This window comes from Cinclus cinclus, chromosome 1 (genome assembly GCF_963662255.1).
Source record: "Cinclus cinclus chromosome 1, bCinCin1.1, whole genome shotgun sequence".
NCBI lineage: Eukaryota > Metazoa > Chordata > Aves > Passeriformes > Cinclidae > Cinclus > Cinclus cinclus.
This window is the reverse complement of record NC_085046.1, coordinates 44,078,262-44,096,049: the sequence shown is the minus strand read 5'-3', so window position 1 is coordinate 44,096,049 and position 17,788 is coordinate 44,078,262. Positions and strand designations below refer to the sequence as shown.

At 41.4% G+C, this 17,788-nt stretch overlaps 1 protein-coding gene across 1 annotated transcript; it reads right to left on the bottom strand.

The window, feature by feature from the left end:
* Positions 1–1,721: 1,721 nt before the first annotated feature.
* On the bottom strand, positions 1,722–10,703 carry EIF1B (eukaryotic translation initiation factor 1B). Its single transcript, XM_062509572.1, has 4 exons — positions 10,420–10,703; positions 8,083–8,246; positions 7,309–7,410; positions 1,722–6,726 (listed from the first exon to the last, which is right to left on the bottom strand). The coding sequence occupies exons 1-4, from the start codon at positions 10,448–10,450 to the stop codon at positions 6,682–6,684; spliced, it is 342 nt and encodes a 113-aa protein (XP_062365556.1). The 5' UTR covers positions 10,451–10,703; the 3' UTR covers positions 1,722–6,681.
* Positions 10,704–17,788: the final 7,085 nt, after the last annotated feature.

The following is a 17,788-nucleotide window of genomic DNA, read 5'->3' as shown; positions in this document are numbered from 1 at the left end:
ACAGGCTGCAGCTTGCTGAGGTTTATCCAGTGGCTAGGAGACCTGCCAGAAGACGCCCTTAGAAGGCTGTCCCTTGTGGGACTCTCTCTCTGGGAAGGTTGCAGGATTCCAGGTCGGAGTTACAGACCTCCATGGACCCCCCCTAACCACTACAATCCTAGAACCTAATAGGAGACTAAAGATCACCTCCTATGATTTAGGTGAATGGTTGGCTTGATGATTTGTGTTTTTATTTCTGTAACGTCCACAGTCAACAAATGACAGTTTTCCCTCTGCAGAGGGTACTGCCCTGAAGTTAGAAAATAATTAAATTTCTAGTGGGACACAACAATGTTCATTTCTGTGGCCAGGCCACATCCTATGACCAGAGTGCTCTGGTACTTTGAATTTGCGGCCAGAGACTCAGCTGTGTATCAGTCTGAATCACTGGGAGAAGCAGCCAAGACTTGGAAATGGCACAGGTGTGTTTTACACCTGTGTGTAAACACAAGGCAGCAGATGCTGCCACAGTTCAGGCTTGGCTTCAGGTGGCAGCAGCCTGAAGGCCTCTGCATTGCTCTGCATGGAAGCAGGATGCAAACACCTCCTTTCCTCAACCTCTCCAGAATGGATTTTTATCTTCCATAGAGTTACCAAAGGATGAACTAGTTGCAGGGTGATTTAAAACAGTATTGGACCTTAATTCTACTACCAGAACAAATGAAACAATTTGAGGACCCCAAGAGATGTCCCTCCCCTCAGTGTCCCTATAAACAGCTTATCACAAATGGCAGTGACACGTAAGACTCCAGGTACAACTATTTTCAAACAGAATGAAGTCCACAATATTTTTCATGAAGACCACTACTGGACAATCAGAAAGTTTCTCCATGTCACTGCAACAACCTTACTGAAAGGAAAGGCATTTAAGCACAGAAAATACTCTTTGCTCAATATTGCGTCTAAGGAATTCATACTGAATTCTCACATAATTAATTTTAAATAATGTGTGGATTAATTTATGGGTTACTATTTACTAAAGGAATCTGGACAGTGTTTTTGTTCTGCACCTTGAAATTCATCTCCAGATGTGCACTCTGAGTTACAGGTGTAAGTCACAGACACAGTGTCAGATAGTGAGAAGTATCAATTTGCAAGGCCATCTTTCTCTGGTGTTACTGTGTACAGGTGTGCTCACACCAATATTCAATCTGTTCACTGGGGTGTAGCCAGGAGCCATCCCATCACAGAAATTTCTCTGGTAGAGAGTAGTTAAAGGCTGCTTCCTCTATGACAGGGGCTACCCTTCAATAGATCTTTCCAGCAGGATCCTTGGCAACAGATCATTTTAACCCTTCTTACCCCAGAATTATTGTTCAATTACACATCAATGCATTTATGTAATTTGCTGGGTGGGAGAACCATTTACACAGTGCTAGTACCAGCCCTCCCCTGCGGTCAGCTGTCTTGTGACAGCCCAGGCTTGTCTGAGTGACCTGTAGGAACAGAGCTGTGCCCCTGTCTGATGGTGAGAGGGACCGCAAACACAGCTGAGAGCTAAATCCTCTCAGTGAGGAGCACGACCATCCCACTTGGAACCCCAGCTGCTGAATTCAGTTATTGAGAACTTGGAGAGCTGAGCCCGGATCATGTATGGTGTGGGTTTTCTGATTTGGGTTTTTTTTTTTTTAATCACAGCAAAGATGGGCCGTTAATAAAGAGACTAAAATAAACAAAACCCATATATTGTATACACAAGTCCTTTTAATCAGGCCCCAAATTCTTTTCAGAAATGTGCTGTCACATTTTCACAGATGCAAGATATTCTAAAAGAACTGAAACCAAACTTGAGCACATTTCTGGCTTTATCCTAAAATACTGTGCATTTTACTTATCCAAGAAATTAGATGATCCTCTTCTACCCAAAGTTTTAGACCTCAAGCCAATACAAGCCAATCATCTTGTTTTAGAGCCACAATATTCCAGGACAAGTCATAGTATTTTAAAGTTGGTTAATACAGATTATGATATAAATTTAAGGGAGGAAATATAACATTTCTGTATGAAATCAAAGATGATTTTACAAGAGGATCACACACATCTCTATTAAATTATGTTACTTTTATCTTCCACAAAAAAAACTCCAATCATCCTTAACAACAGCATAAAATTACATTTGTTTTAGAAAAGCATTCATTAAATAACACTGACACACTTTATTTGAAAAGATTGTCATCTCAGCTCTGTAGCAATATTTCAATACAGGTTAAGACTTGTTCATTAAGAGATTAATGACAGGCATGTAGCAAACTTTAAAAAAGGCAAGCCAAGTACAAATCCTCTTCTGAGATTATTTTTGTATTTTTAATCTAAATGGGAAACAGTAGGCATGAAACATCTATACAGGAGACATGAAACAACCATGCCATTTTTTCCTTAATGATCTCATGAGCTTTTGATCTGGCAACTGGAAAACAACCTTCATGTTGCCATGCACGGAGGACAGATTCCTGACTGAGTATGGATGAAGAAAGTCATAGCACTTAAACACACACAACCCTTTAAGTCCATTTCCATCTCCCCAGTGGCAGCAGCACATTATTTAGAGGAATGCTCAGTGGCACTGATCAACACTGAACAGATACAAGGGACAGTAACTCCTATTGTGTCCCAGAGTGAGCTGTAAAAAAAGTCTCCCCCCTGCTTTAACAGGCTAAATATTGATCTTGTATACATTTTCACACAGTATGAGGAACTACTGAGCCACTTAAAGATGTAACACATGGATCCTGTACACTAGAGCCTTGCAGAAGGATTAAGGAATTAATTGCTGACTCGAGGTACATCTGTCCTATACCGCAAAATTAGAGTAATACAGCCTGCAAGAGTGCAGCACATCAGACAAAACTTTAAAAACCTACAAAGAAAGATGCATTACAGCAGGGATATCTGATTACTGCCTGACTGTAAATAACACACACATTTTCAGAGTAACTACATACCAACTATAAGCAGGATGGCAGCATAGGAAAAAATGAGGAGTTCTGCCTAATTGTTATTTCAAATATTTGAAACTTAAACTTCAATGACTTCTCATTTTAGAGTTTTATAATGGCTTTAGATGTATTTAGAATCTTAAATATCAAACTTTCAAGGACCTTTAACTAGGACTTTTAAAGATATAGAGAAAAACAATGTTACAGAGGTCTTGCAGTCCAAGAATCTAAGTTACTGAAAACCAACTTCAGATATAAACATACTTCCTAATACAGGTTTTTTTGTTTGTTTTTTTGTTTTTTTTTTTTCAGTTCCCTCCTTCCCCCCTCCAAAGAAGCTCTCCAAAACAAAATGTTATTCATTTAGGCTGCACAAAAAATGGGGTTCAGGAATAAAGGTTCTAGCAAAGCTTGCTATTGATTGCTTCACTGAAGCAATGAATAACATGGACACACAGCCCAGGCATTCCTCTTCAGAGGTTACTCCACTCAAGAATTATCTGCCCATAGTTGTGCTCCTCATGCTCATCTCTGAGACACAGAGTCAGATTTAGCAGACCACAGGTGACAGTCAAGGGCCTGAGAGCTCATACAGTAAGAGGAAATAGGCATCTTAGAGACTTAAATTACTAAACCTCGTATTCTACAAACAAGAACTGGCAACAGCATTTGGCAAGCAAGGGTTCCATTGCTCATAGCTGCATTAAGTAGATGTAGATTCAGAACAGACAAGTTAGTAAATTTATTTACACAACATCTTACTGCAAGGTATCAGCTCAGAGTCAGCTAGAACAGCCTGATAAAACTATGCACAAGGCTGTGAATTCAAAACAAATTTCTATGTCTAATAACACCTTGAGATTAAGCCCAAGTATCACTAAGGTGGCAACCTTGATTGGTAGGTCTGAAGGACACAGACTTCGCAACATTCCAACAAAAAAACCACCATTGTTTGCAGTCTGAGCTTGGCCAGCCTCAGGTCCTACTAGTGGACTTCAAAAGAGTTTTCTATTATAAGCTCCTTTTTAGTGTGTTGACAATTATGGGCCACATCCTTCAACATTTTTTAACCTATTTTAGAATAGATAAAAATATTGAAACCAGCCTTCATTCTGAAAACAGATTTATGTGGCAGCACTTAAAACAGTTCTTTTCCAAAGCCTTCATTTTCAGCATTTTTAAAACATAGATATGTATTCCAAGCACATTTAGTGTTGACAAAGAAGCTTCAGAATAAGATGACAGAACATCATATTGTTGAAGCCTTTCGCCTAGAACATACAAAGAAGTCTGGGCTTGCAACAAGGCTAAGTGCAATCTTAGAAACACTGCTTTAGTTTAAAACAGTCATGGACTAAAAATTTTTGCTTTTCTTCTAGAAAGATCAAATGGTTTGTTGCCACAACAAATCTCACCTCTTTAAAACTTCAAATGTGCTGTGTCTTATTCCATCTCCTTATAATTTTTGCCCTTCAAAGGTCAAAACCCAAGCATCTCCAACCAAGTGGACAGAATCCTCCTATTAGATTTTTAAATGAGGAGGAAGAAAACCAAAGATTTTTCTTATTTATTCCAAGCAGAATGACTATGGAAAAATGACTCAAGCTTAGGTAGTAAAAGTTAATGGAATGCCATCTGAAATGAAGACTGACTCAGTAACACAAGACCTGCTAGTCATTTGTTAATCTTCAATTCAAAGCCCACTAGAAGTACTTGTATAATACCAGCAAAATAGAAGATACTGCTTGGTTCTCCTCTTGGGCAGGAGAACAAGCTATAAATGAGAACATCAGTTTTTCGGGCATGTGATAAAATGAAAGCCACTGACTGCTATATACCCCCAAAAGACTGATTTCTTTAGGATTTAAGAAGCAGGACTAGGTAAATTTGCAGTAGAATTACTTTATTCTGCTCATCTGCAAGACTTGCATAAGATTTATTTTTGGATTTCCATTTGGTATGTGGGCATTTTGCACTTTGCATAAGGCATTTCCTCCTCCTGAACGTATTGCACCTTAACAGTATACAATCTTCGGAAGCATCCTTTCTCTGGAAGAGTTAAGATCTGTAACACCAGGCAGGATTTGTGGAGATTGAGAGACTGGATTTTTACAAGTGGAATTGTCTAGACCAGATCGAGAAAGAAATCATCATATAAGGCTCCCCTAATTGTTGCTAGTGCCTTAAGGGTTCATTTCTGAACTCAAAAATCTAAAAAAAAAAAAAAAAAAAAAAAAAAAAAAAACCAGTTCAAATGAGTTAAAATTGAACCATTTCTGTCTAGAAAGGCAAATATGAATCAGAAATAAAGGACAGGTGATATTAAATAATACAATTTTGCCTTATTATAAACAATTATTTTCTCAATTCCATCTTTTTTTTTTTCTGGCTAAGTTATTAGTAAATCTTAGCAGTAAAGAAATGTCTCTTTCTTTCCAGAGAATTCATGATATCTCATGAAGTTTTTTAAACACTTCCCACTATTGTCATGGTTTTGCAGCTTAGCATGTTCTGAATTCTTCCAGAAAAAATTTCCATGTCTACCTCAACAGGAAGACAACATCCGCTTGTTTCAACAAATGAATTAATCTCATTCTTCACGAGACATATCCTACAAGCAGAATAGCAAATGCCTACAGCTAACTAAAACTAGCTTAAAAGCACAGTGGAACAAACCTACTGTAACCTTCAGTAATGCTGAAATAATTGCCTTGTAGAAAGGTAAACCAAATCAGCTTTTTTTAGTAACACCCAAATAGGATTACAAAACCCTCTGTGTGAACCATCAATCCTAGGAAAACTTTTCATAACAGGGTAAAGGTTAGTGTAGATCCTGTTCCCTTTCCTGCTCCTGCAGCTAACACTACCAACTCCGTCAAGCACTCTGCTTGCCAATTTTCAATGCACAGTCATGGCAGAAGCCAATACAATGTCTTTTCCCCTTACTCAGTGACAGAGGAGATACAATATCCCATCCACTTCCTTCAAATCTGGGACTTGCCTAAATGTTCTGCCTTGAGGAGCTGAGCTTGCTTTACCCCTACTTTGCTTCAAACTAATGCCTCATAGTCACTGCAATAAATTTTAGAGAAGATCCAGCTACTTACGCAGCAAACAACTGATGTCTTATTATGCTGCTACTAAGATACACCCACACTACTGGCTGTAAAGCTCTAGTCTTACAGCTACAGAGCAAGATCACATCAAGCTAATCTACTGATTAATCAGCTAGTACTTAATCATGTAGATTTTCCAATTTCTTCAATCAGCAGTGAGCTACACTTGCCACAAAACACTTCAGCCATTCTTCAGCAAGGCTGCAGTGCTAGTTTAAAATTTAGGCTAAAGCATTTCAAATATCCCAGAAATTATATGAATAAACTTTTATTTTTAAACAACAACACACACTATTTGAAGAAAACTCACACATTTAAATCAGGTGGAGAGTGCTAAACTGAACAATCACCACTAATACATTTCCATTGGAAATGTGTTAAAGTTCACAAGGGTCTTCATTACCATCTTACTGAAGTTTTCTTATGTGTTTCTAGTCTACACACCACCTGTTTCATGCAGTCATGCAAATCAAATTGTAAATGTTCAGGTAACAGGGAAGTCCATTCACTGCAAACATTAATTTTCCACAGAAAAGCCATGATAGGTAAGACCAATACTGTAGGTATTTCTTCTTAAGAGTACAGGTATGTTAGAAACCATGAACTTTCAGTTGTTCTTCCTTGACAATGCCAATCTAAAGGAGAGAAACAACATATTTTAGTAAAACTTACATATTTAGGCTATTACAGTAATATCAAGTTACCACAATCTTACACTTTGATTAAACAAACTGCTATGCAGTGTATACACTCTCTGAAACATTTTTCTAGTTTACAGAATGTTTCTGGGCCAAGTAGAAGAATTAACTGTACAAAAAGAAAATCTTATCAGACATCTGATTTTTTCTGTAGTCCTAGGATTTATTCTTTGACAGTGTAACAACTCTGCATCACCATTTGCATCAGAGTAAGCTTCTTTCCTCTGTAGTGTTTTCAGTCTCACAACTATGGTTTGCATTGAACACTTGATTTTACAAGCCTAGAGCTCAAGCTCCACTGCCAGAGAATAAATGATGCGTTGTAACAGTGCAAAGGTATTCTAGAGAGCTTTGATTCTTACCAGAAGCTTACTCTCATTCTGCAAGTGTCATTTTAGTTTCTGGCTGAAAATAAAGAAGAACTACAGTGGCCATCTTTAGCTGGTTAATTAGCATCAGCACCACCTGTCATCCTACTGCTTCCAGAGAGGTTTAGATCTTTATCTGCAGTCCCCTCACCTCCAAGAGGAACTGGCAAATGTTCTTCCTCTGGTCACCTTGCAGCTGGATAACTTCACCGTATTCAGGATGCTCAATCACAGTACCATTACAAGCAAATTTCTAAGAGAGAAACATCCATATTATAAAACATCAGATGTACATCATGATTTTGCTTAGTCAGTCTTTTCAGAAGAAAATCATCTCAGAAGCTGCTTACTATTTTGATGTCAAGCCAGGCAAAGGTTAAATCAATTTTACCAGCTTTGAGAGAAAATGGAATATATCTGCTGATACATACATACACAAACTAAACTGCTGATGGTAAATTCAGGCAATGACAAGATTAGCTACTTTGCAGAAAGAAATGGTCAACAGCCATTGCAAGAATAAAAAACAAAGTCATAAGATACAGCCTTTCAACTCCACACTATTTTAAAATAAGTATTTTTATCCTGGCAAAACTAAAGGCCTCTATTTTGAGCAACAACCCAGCTGTATTAGAGGCAGGAATAAAAAACAGCTCTACATTAAATTGATTTTATTCTTCACATCAAGAAAGCCATATATCTCTGAAATTTTAAAGAAACATTCTCAATATATTTTATTTACTTCTTTTTAAGAAGAAATGTTTAATTTCTTAGCAAAATTAGTGTCACTGTACACTAAGGGAAAGGACTCAAATATGAAAGTGGTGTGCACTGGAAACAATGAAGTGACAAATATTTTGTTCTTTAGTATTAAAAGTTTTATATATAATATATAATCATTATCAAATCAAATCAGCAACTTTACCTTTTTGAAAGCTTTCACAAGTTTCTTCTTGTCATAATCATCTGCAATGCCCTGAACAGTTGTTAGTGTCTTTCTTCCGTTTCGTTGCTGGATCCTTATATGAATGTAATCTTCAGTCCCTGCTGGGAGTAAGTCGTCGCCCTTTGTTGCATCAGCAAAGGGGTCTGCAGGACGAAAAAGATTTATGTAATTCCCACAAAGGAAAACACCCAAGTTCAAAACTAAGGAGGAAGATTCTCACTTCACAAAAAGAAGTTGTTATTATTATATTCAGGGTATCATCTTGATCTTTAATCCCTATTTAAAACTCACTGTGAAACCAAAGTGCTTTTTCTACAGCTGTATTCAGTGTCAATACACTATGCACTCAGGACACCCCTCTCAGTTACCAAGCACTGCACCGTTTCTTCCACGCCTTCCCAGGTACGTATGATTTTCTGCTACAGTATCAGTTTACTCCATTGTTTCTTGTAAACTGTAAATCTTGAACCTGAAAACTTGGTTCTGAGAGAACATCAAATGCACACAAGTTTTAGACAGCTGCCTACATTAAAAGTGAAATAAAGCAACTGTATCTCGTATCAGATCAACAGATAAGAACAGAGAAATAGAAAAGCTCTAGAACAGACACTTTCTGACAGGCCCAGAACAGAAGTCTTAGACTGTGGTAACTACCACACTACCAGCAGGTTATGGCATGGATGTAACTCTTGGCTACTAACAGACATAAAAGAGAGATATACTCTTAACAGAGGTCAGAGGCCGCCTGTAAACCAGAACTCCTCCATCAGGTTTAGTCAATAAATGTAACAAGATGAATTTAGGCTTAGACTAAAGAAAGGTAATTTCTCAAACTCTTCCAAGCTTAGCATTTATCTAGCACAGATAAAGCAGAAAAGCGTTTAGAAAGAAGGGGGCTGCTGGGTTAACACTTCTTATACACTATACTTTTGTGTATAGAAAAACAAAACTATAACACTCAAAACCAAAACATATTCACAAAAACATATTAACAATCAAGAAATTTTACAGCTCTACAAGTCTTCTAATCAGTAGCTCCAAATAAACCTTGAAGCATGAAGTACTTTATTACTTTTTAAGAATAATCACAAGCAATATTTTGATCTAATCAGAATGATATTTAAGAGCTCATGGAGGTTCAATAGCCATGCAAGCTACAATTTCCCAAACTTCCACTCAAAACTCAGACCTAAAAGCACTGGTAAAGTTTTGCCATTCACTAGCAAGAAATGCCTCAAATGAGCAAAACTTCAGTGGAAACACAAAAAGAAGTAGTGCAGCTGCAGACTGACAGATCCTTATAAAAACAAGAATGACATGAGCATTAAAGGCACTGAAAGCATAATGAAGATTCAAGCACCACAGGAAACAAGTACAGCACTGGAAACCTTTACTAGCTCAACTTCTACAATGGAATTTGTTAAATCATGCTGAATTTTACTGTCTCCCACAGCTTGTGCCTCAAACACTAACAGAAAATCTTAGTCAAAGAAAAAGTGAAAGAGGACCTGTGGATCACTTGGGAAAGCTTAGGACTCTAGGCTGCAGATAAACCAAGATATCTTGGCAGAGTTTAGGGCTCTAGGCTGGAAATAAGCCAGCACTGTAGGTGACAACACTGGATCCCTTCAAACAAATCCTCTCGGCGGCACCTTCCTTAAGCACAGGGTGAGCTCCCAAATCATGACTGAACGTAACCCTCTCACATGGCTTGTAAGTGCAGAAGATCAGAGTCAAAACTGTGACAAAATGCCTGACACTATTGTATAAAGTGCAAACTTGCTCACTTCTGCTGCTTATAGATAAGGCAGGAGGAGAACGCTGGCCCGGCACGGTTAAACTTCCCTGCTGATAGAGAGAAATCATCTGCTGTCTGCGTAGCTCACTCTGTAGAAACAATAACCTTTGCAGGGTTTGTACAGCGTTTTGGAACATTGCTGAGCATAAGACGCGGCATCAAACCAACCGTAACTGATGAAATTATTTCCTCAGCACAGGATACGAGCCCTGACACGGGGTGTCAGAGCTGAGAACATGGCAGCACCTCCTACGGGAGCAGCGAGGGGCTGAACCTCCCGCCCGAGGTCTCCTCGCCGCACACACCGAGCACGTCCCGAGGCCGGCGACGCGGAAGGACGAGGACAAGCCGCCGGCGCTGCCGCAAGAACACCGCGGCGGCGACACCGCTCAATGTCACCGCGGGGGCGGGGGTCCGCGGCCCTCGGGAAGGCGGAGGCAGGACAGCGGGGCCGGGGGCGATGGGTGGGTTTGCCGAGGGGGTGGCTGCGGAGGTGGCGGGGTGCCGGCGGCTCTTACCGAAGGATTGGAGGTTCTGGATCGAGGACATGCGACTCTGCGGCGAGAGGCTGGAGCTGAGGGAAGCGAGTCCGCTCGGGTCACGTCTCCGGCTCCGCAGTGGCACGCGGGGGCGGGGAGCGGGAGGGAGCGAGGGGAGGGGTAACAAAAGCAGAGGGACGCAGAGAGAGAACACGAGACGGAGGACGAGAGCGAAAGGAAGGAGTAAGAAAAGGAGGAAGCGCAAAGGGAAATAAAACGTGGAGGGAGATAGGAGGGACCCCCCCGCCCCTTGTCCGCACCGCCCCACCGCACCGCCAACGGGCGCCGCCCGCCGCGCTCCGCACAAAATGGCGTCCCGCACGTGACGGGCCCTCAGCAACCCGCTGCACACAACGGCGGAGTCAGTGAGTTTGGAAAAGACCTCTGAGGTCATCGAGTCCAACCTGTGACCGAGCATCAGCACGTCAGCCAGACCGTGTCACCGAGTGCCACCTCCAGATGGTGACCCCACCACTTCCCTGGGCAGCCTATTCCACACCATTTCTGTGAAGCAATTCTTCCTGATGTCCAACCTGAACCTCCCCTGCTGCAGGCTGAGGCTACATCCTCTTGTCCTGGTGCTGGTTCCCTGGGAGAAAAGACTGACCCCCACCTGGCTACAACCTCCTTTCAGGCAGCTGTAGAGAGTGATGAGGTCACCCCTGAACCTGCCTCCTCTTTCCAGGCTAAACACCCCCAGCTCCCTCAGCTGCTCCTCATATGGCATGTGTGCAAAACCTTTCACCAGCTTCATTGCTCTTCTCTGGACCTGCTCCAGCACGCAGTGTTCTTTCTTGTAACAGTCAAGAACAATCAGTGTTCTCAGTGGATCCCCAACAGCACTGCTGGCATGTTGCTGGAGCCCCTTGTTCTCCGTGCTGCTGGCCCTCAGGGACTGCTATGCCCCAGCAAGGGTGACCCCCATGGAGGTCCTTCCTTATTCACATTCCTTTGGCTTGGGTAATTTTCCAGCTGATCTGAAATTGGGAGAGCGCTTCCCCCTTCCCCATTAAGATACGTTGGAAACCCCACTCCCTCAGGCCCCTCTCCCTGGACAAAATGCTGCTTTAAATGCTGAATGTGGTGAGGGAGGCAGTCAGCACCCCACAAACTGCCTGTGTCTCCACTTTGGGCATGACTTGGAGACACAAGAAGTTCTACCTCAGCATGAGGAAGCACTTCTTTACATTGAGGGAGGCAGAGCACTGGAACAGGCTGCCCAGGGTAGTCATGGAGTCTCTACCCCTGGAGACATTCCAAACCCACGTGGACGTTTTCCTGTGTCATCTGCTTCAGGTCAGAATGCCTTGGCAGGGGGGTTTGACCAGGTGATCTTGACAGTCCAGTCCAACCTTAACCTTGATTCTGAGAACTTTGCATCCTTTCAGGTGGATGCAGTTGCTGTTTCCCAATCACTAGGGGCCACCATGTATGGCTGGCATGTGGCCTTACAGGACTTCTGTGTGACAGCTGCTCACTGTCCATCCCTGTTTTGGGAGGATATCAGCAGTGTAGGGGCTGTAATGCAAAAAGTTTGCCTTTAAAATGGTGTGAAGGTGATGCAAAGCTTGCTGGTCCTTATAAGGTGATTAATAGCTTTGCAGATGTACAATAAGCTAATTCCACTGGCAGAAGTGGCAAAACCTATATTTTTCTTCTATTTTTTTTCCAGTTTTGGCTTTTATGCTAAACTTCAATCCTCTTATGTCAATGGGCTATTTGTTTTCTGTGATCCAAGGTCTGATCAGCACTGCAGTAGTTTTATGAATGCCAGTGTGCAATGGTCTAAGAAAGTTTCTAGTCCTGACACTTCACAAGGAAGTTTTTCTTTCTGCCATGAGGAAAGCAAGGCCATTGGCCATGGTACAAAACCTCTGCTTACCCTTTGCTACCATAATTGATTAAACCTTTCACTGCACCATGGGCTGTACAGAGGAGTTGTTTTACTCATTCCCAAACAGCTGCAAAAGGTGCTCTTGGGGCAGTAATGAGAGGATAGGGCAAAAGCTTGAGGCCACAATTTGGACAATGTCTGTGGATTGAGGATGCAGAGCTAAATACTGAGAAACCTTCTGGGAAGGCTGAAGAAGCTCAGGACACCCATCTTCAGGGATCTAACCCCAGAATATCAATAGCACCTCTCTCAGAAAACTTATTTTACTACTAATGTTGATAATTTCTGGTTCTGATATATTTTTGCTAATCCTATGTCTCTCTGCAAGATTTTGTTGTATCTTTTGCTCTCCCGTCATCATCCTTTTTCCCAGTGGCAAAGTAGGTCCATCAACCTTTTTGTTCTCCCAGTCACTGCTTTTTGTTACCTTGGCTGTATCAGTACTGTTAGTGGGGCACTGGGATGAGCCAAATCAGCAAACTGATTTGAGTTAAAACATAAAGGTGAAAGCCTCAGATCCACTCCACTTGCATAATCCTGCAACAGTTGTGCTGAGACAACTGAGGAGGACAAAGCTGGCAATGGATGAGAGGAACGGTGAATATTCAGACACAAACCCCAAGTATGAGTCTGCAGGTTTAGCTGAGTATGCCAGTTCTTCTGCTTACTCTGAATCTTCATGCATTTAAAATAGTTTTACACTTCTAATTCTCACTGCACGGGGGCATCAGTGGAATTTATCCTACAGTTTACAGACAAATGAGATTGAGTGTCTGGGAAGCAAAAGCTCCTTTTATAAGCTAAGAAGATGTGACTTTGTTTTCCTTAAATTGAAGCAACAATAGTTCTGGCAACTGCAGAGGAAATGGAAACAACCCCCAACTGCACAGCTTGGCGTGCACTGTGCAGCAAAATAAAGGTGGTGGCCAGCACCCTCATTGTTGTCTTGGCAGCCTTCCACAATGTCCATGTGAATTGGCAGGGCCTCTGTGGGGCTGTGTCAATGCAAAGAGCTCTCCCTACAGCAAAGAGCTATCCTACTCAGAGGGAGCTGCAGGTCTCAATGTCACATCCGTCACTAAGGTCCAACACAAATCCTGTCTGTGCCAACACATTGCACCAAACTTTGGTGTCTGTGCACAGAGGCAGGAGGCATCCTGCTGTAGATGTGCTAATCCTGCTATTGCCCCTCAAGAGGACAGTTGTCCTGAGGTCCTTTGACCTGACTTATTCCTTCCTATTGCCTTTGAGCAGTCACTTGTGGCAATAGACCTGTGAAAGTCCTGATTGTGAGGGGTTTCGAGTCACACCAGACTGAAGAAAGGTGGGCAAAGCAGACATGGACCTGCAGCAACCAAAAGAAGTAGAAGCAATTAAAATAGGTTTAAAACCTAAGTGAAGGTAAGAGGTGTTGTTGCTTAATTGTTAAATTTCAGATTTTGAAAACTGTTAAATTTCAGATTTCAAAACCTGTTTAATTTCAAAACCTGACCATCCTAGAGCTGAGGGAGGAGTACATCTCATTCACTAATATTAGACATCAGGGTTTAAGCAATATTTTGGGAATGAGACTCTTGTCTTTCCATGACTAATGTATAACTTGCCAACTACAGTGCCAGAAAAGAACATAATCTCTAACTTGATTGCAGCTTCAAGCCATTTAAATGTAATAGTTGCAAGACCCAGTTATGAATAGCAATTAGAGATCCCCTTGCTTGCCTTTTACTCTATTTCAGTTCATCTGTCAAGCTGTATGTGAATCATTACAGGTTATTTATGACTGAATAAGCCTCAGGGATTAAAACCAGGGGCTCACTGCCATACAGATGATAAATATGACATACTGAAGCCATAAAGCACACTTTTGCAAAAAAAAATGTCTCCCTAGTGCAGAACCTCAGCTTCACTGGGTGAAGCACTTGAGATGCATTTTGGCAGCAATGAGTAATCCAGACCACTGGAAAAAACTTGGTTCTTCCAGAGAATTCCTGTGTTGGGGAAATGGACTGGAAATGGTACAAGAAAGCCTTGCATTGGGAAAAAAAACTTAACTACGCAGTAGGGCTAAACCTGTGCTTTAGTTTAGGACTCTTGTATGACATATGTCTTTGGTTGTGTGCATGTAAAAGGCACCCTTGTCTGCACCTGCCCCTTGGTAATAACCAGAATGAACAACATCATTTTTCACTTCCTACAGACAAAGTTCTAATATATACTACTATTATTTTCAGGTGCAGCACACCAATATTTTTAGTATTATATCTTAGGAGCTTTTACAAAGTCAAAATTTAATTTAATTAGGGCTTTCTCCAGTAGGCACAACTCTCGTACCTGGCCTTGCAGCCTGTCTTAACAGAAAATGTCAGACTTTTATGCTGACCTGTCCCCTCTGCAATAGCCAGGAGACCAAATTACTGCTTGAAGCACATGGTGTTCAAAGAGCACTTTAACTTGCCTGACAAAGTGACTGTGAATGAAACATGCAAATGGCATGTAGCAGCACTAATTTCCATCCTGCGTGCCAGCAGTGCAACTACTCTATACACGAATTCTGCTCCGCTCCAGCATCAGAAGCTGGCATATGCTGGCCTAATATTGGCATTCGGAAAATAAAGTCAAAGTGCTACATCCCTGAGAGATATGCAAAAATATTTCCAACCTTGATTCTTTTTCTTGAACTTTAATCTTCCCTGCTGTCACTACATTACTCTACCTACAATATCCAGCTCCATTTGGAATCTGCACATCCCAAATCTCTGTGCAGAAGGCTCCCAGTAGCTTTCTGTCAGGGAAGAAGAATAGCAAAAAGTGCCAGAAGAAATCCTCCCTCTTCCATCAACAGAATAGTTTTGAAGGTGGCTGTAACCATGCCAAGCCTGACTTGTAATTTTCCATCCAAGCTCCAGCTCTGGTGCAAAGCCTCCACAGTGTGCTAAGGAAGGGCTTGTGCAGAGTGGTTGAAGTCCTGAGCTGTAGCCTATGCTTGAGTTGCCCAGCTGCTAACAAGTTGTCCCAATAAACATGTGCTACCTGGGAAACTGGGCTAACTGGAAATTGTGCTGATGATAAACACCTGTATATCCAGCCTAACTCGAGAAAGACAGATTTATATGTAGTTTGGCTGACCTTGTGTACATGGTCAGATTTCAAGATACACATGCTTCCTTCCATTTGAAACATGGGGGGGTTCATTCCCTGCTCAATAATGATTACAAACAAGATGATAATTTCGGCGTTAACCACTAGATGGTCCTCTTTCTCAAATTAAAAATAATTTAAAAAAAAGTTCCAAAAATAAAGCCAGTCCTGGCTTTTCTCTAAACCTGAATATTAGTAGAGAATGTTTGTAGAGTTTATTTGTAAAGGTAAATGTTAGATGTTATTCATCTAGTTGAGTGAACTGACATGGTTTTCTGAATAGGTTCTGAATACAAATTTTCACAATGCCTCCAAACTCATTTAGTGCAACTGGACCTCTACCCCACTACAGAAGGCTGGGCAGATTTGTAGGTCAGGCAGTAGTTCAAGGCATTTGCAAACTTTTCCCAGACTGGTATGTGAAACAATTAGAGTGGTGGGCTGTGAGAGAAAACAGTTTCTGTTTCTCCATCCAACTGCATCAAATGTCTTTGCTTTTGTGGTTTTCCACCTTCTGTATGTGGAAGGTGCTGAGCAACAAAAGAATTAGAGAAAAAACAAAGATTTGGATTAGTTCTTTGTGAAAACTATATGGGAGGATTTGTTATCAAAACTGTAGCTCACTGTTGGCCTCTGGTCTGATACTATCTTGTTGAAGAATATTTCTTTGCATCAGGCTCACTGGGCCTTGTTCTCTTGGGTTACTCCAGCCTCCAGGCAATACCTTCCTATCATCTCCATTCATCCCCTTCAGCATTTCCTGCCCAGAAGCCTGACCTCTCCTTACCTTGGGAAGTTGCTTTCCTCCTCACTGCCCTTCATAGCTGTGTATCTACTACTGCCTTTTGATGTAGCTGCATCCTGGTGGATCCCTGGTCAGCCTTCCCACTGAGACACTGAGACACTCCAGCTAGCAGCTAGCTCAGCCCTATTCCTGTTTGTAGCTTACTCAGGAATTTTATGTGCAGGAGTCTTTAATTGTGTGTGAGGCAGACTTGAGTTCTTCTCAAGGATCTTCTGTGGCAGAAGACAGCATGTGCCCAGCCCCTCCTGCAGAAACAGGAAAAAAAGGGAAGTTTCAACACAAAAACCTCTGCACCTTCACTGCAGACCAAGCTATCCTCTAGATGATCTTTCCGATGTGGTCTTTTACAACCCTGGTTCCTCTAACAGCTCTTTCCTAGTTCCTCCCACGTCTGAGGGCTTTCACATTGCTGTGCTGCATGAGCTGACTTGCTTTTCTCAGCCAAAGCATGAGCCCTGCTATAGATGTGGTAACAAAATAAAATCACAGCTGAGTGAAAAGACCCTGGGAAGCCATGATGATTTCTGTGGAAGCTTGTGGGCACTGCACATAGTGCTGTGGTGGTTCAGTTGTGGTCTGGTGGATAGAAATGATGATGTCCAGTGAATGAAAATGGAGTAGAATTTACTTTGGTAAGAGAAATGCCTGATGAGGCTCATTTAAATAGACTGTCACATAATTTATTACTCTTCATTGCTGAGAACATTTAACAGTAGTCTTTCATGAAGTCAGAATGATTGAAATTGAAAATATTTGAATGAAAAAGAAACTGAAAGCTCTTGAAACTGGCAAGTAAGTGAGTCCAGAACAGATGTAGAGCCGTGATCCTTCTTGTAGCAGAGAAAGAGCTGTGAAGTCCCTGGCACACAATTTTGTGGATGCTGAGAATTTATATGGGTTCAGGAAACAACAGTGAAAGAAACCCATCAAGGGCTACCTACCACAAAGAAACATTTGGTTTGGGAAGTCTCTGGACCATGGGGCTTGGGGGTCTCTGTGAAGAATATAGTGGAGAATGTGAAAATATGCTACCCTGTTTCTAGACTTTTCCATAAATGTCCTTAGTTGTCCACTGTCAAAACCAAGATACTGCACTAGAGCAACTTTGGGCCAGAATGAAGATAGATGATCATATTAGAGCATTTTAAATGCTGGCTCTCCTAATAATTATTTTTTGTGTGTGTGGTTGGGGTTTCTTTTATTTTTGTATGGTGTATTATTTTGCAAGCAGCCTTTACCAATAAACAGACATTCTTAACATGAACACATTGCACAATTTTGTTTTATGTATTAACTTCCATGTAAGTGACAATCGATGAAAATTATCTGTGCTATGAAAAGGCTCATATTGCAGTGTCAGCAAGACCAGAAAAAGTAAATGGGATGAAAAACATCCCATTTTGCTTCTATTTTAAGGTGACAGGATCACTAGCAAAACAACAAAGCAAGAAGGGGTCCTGTATATCATGGAGAAAAGAAACCTTTACTCCAGCAATTGCCCACTAGAGATC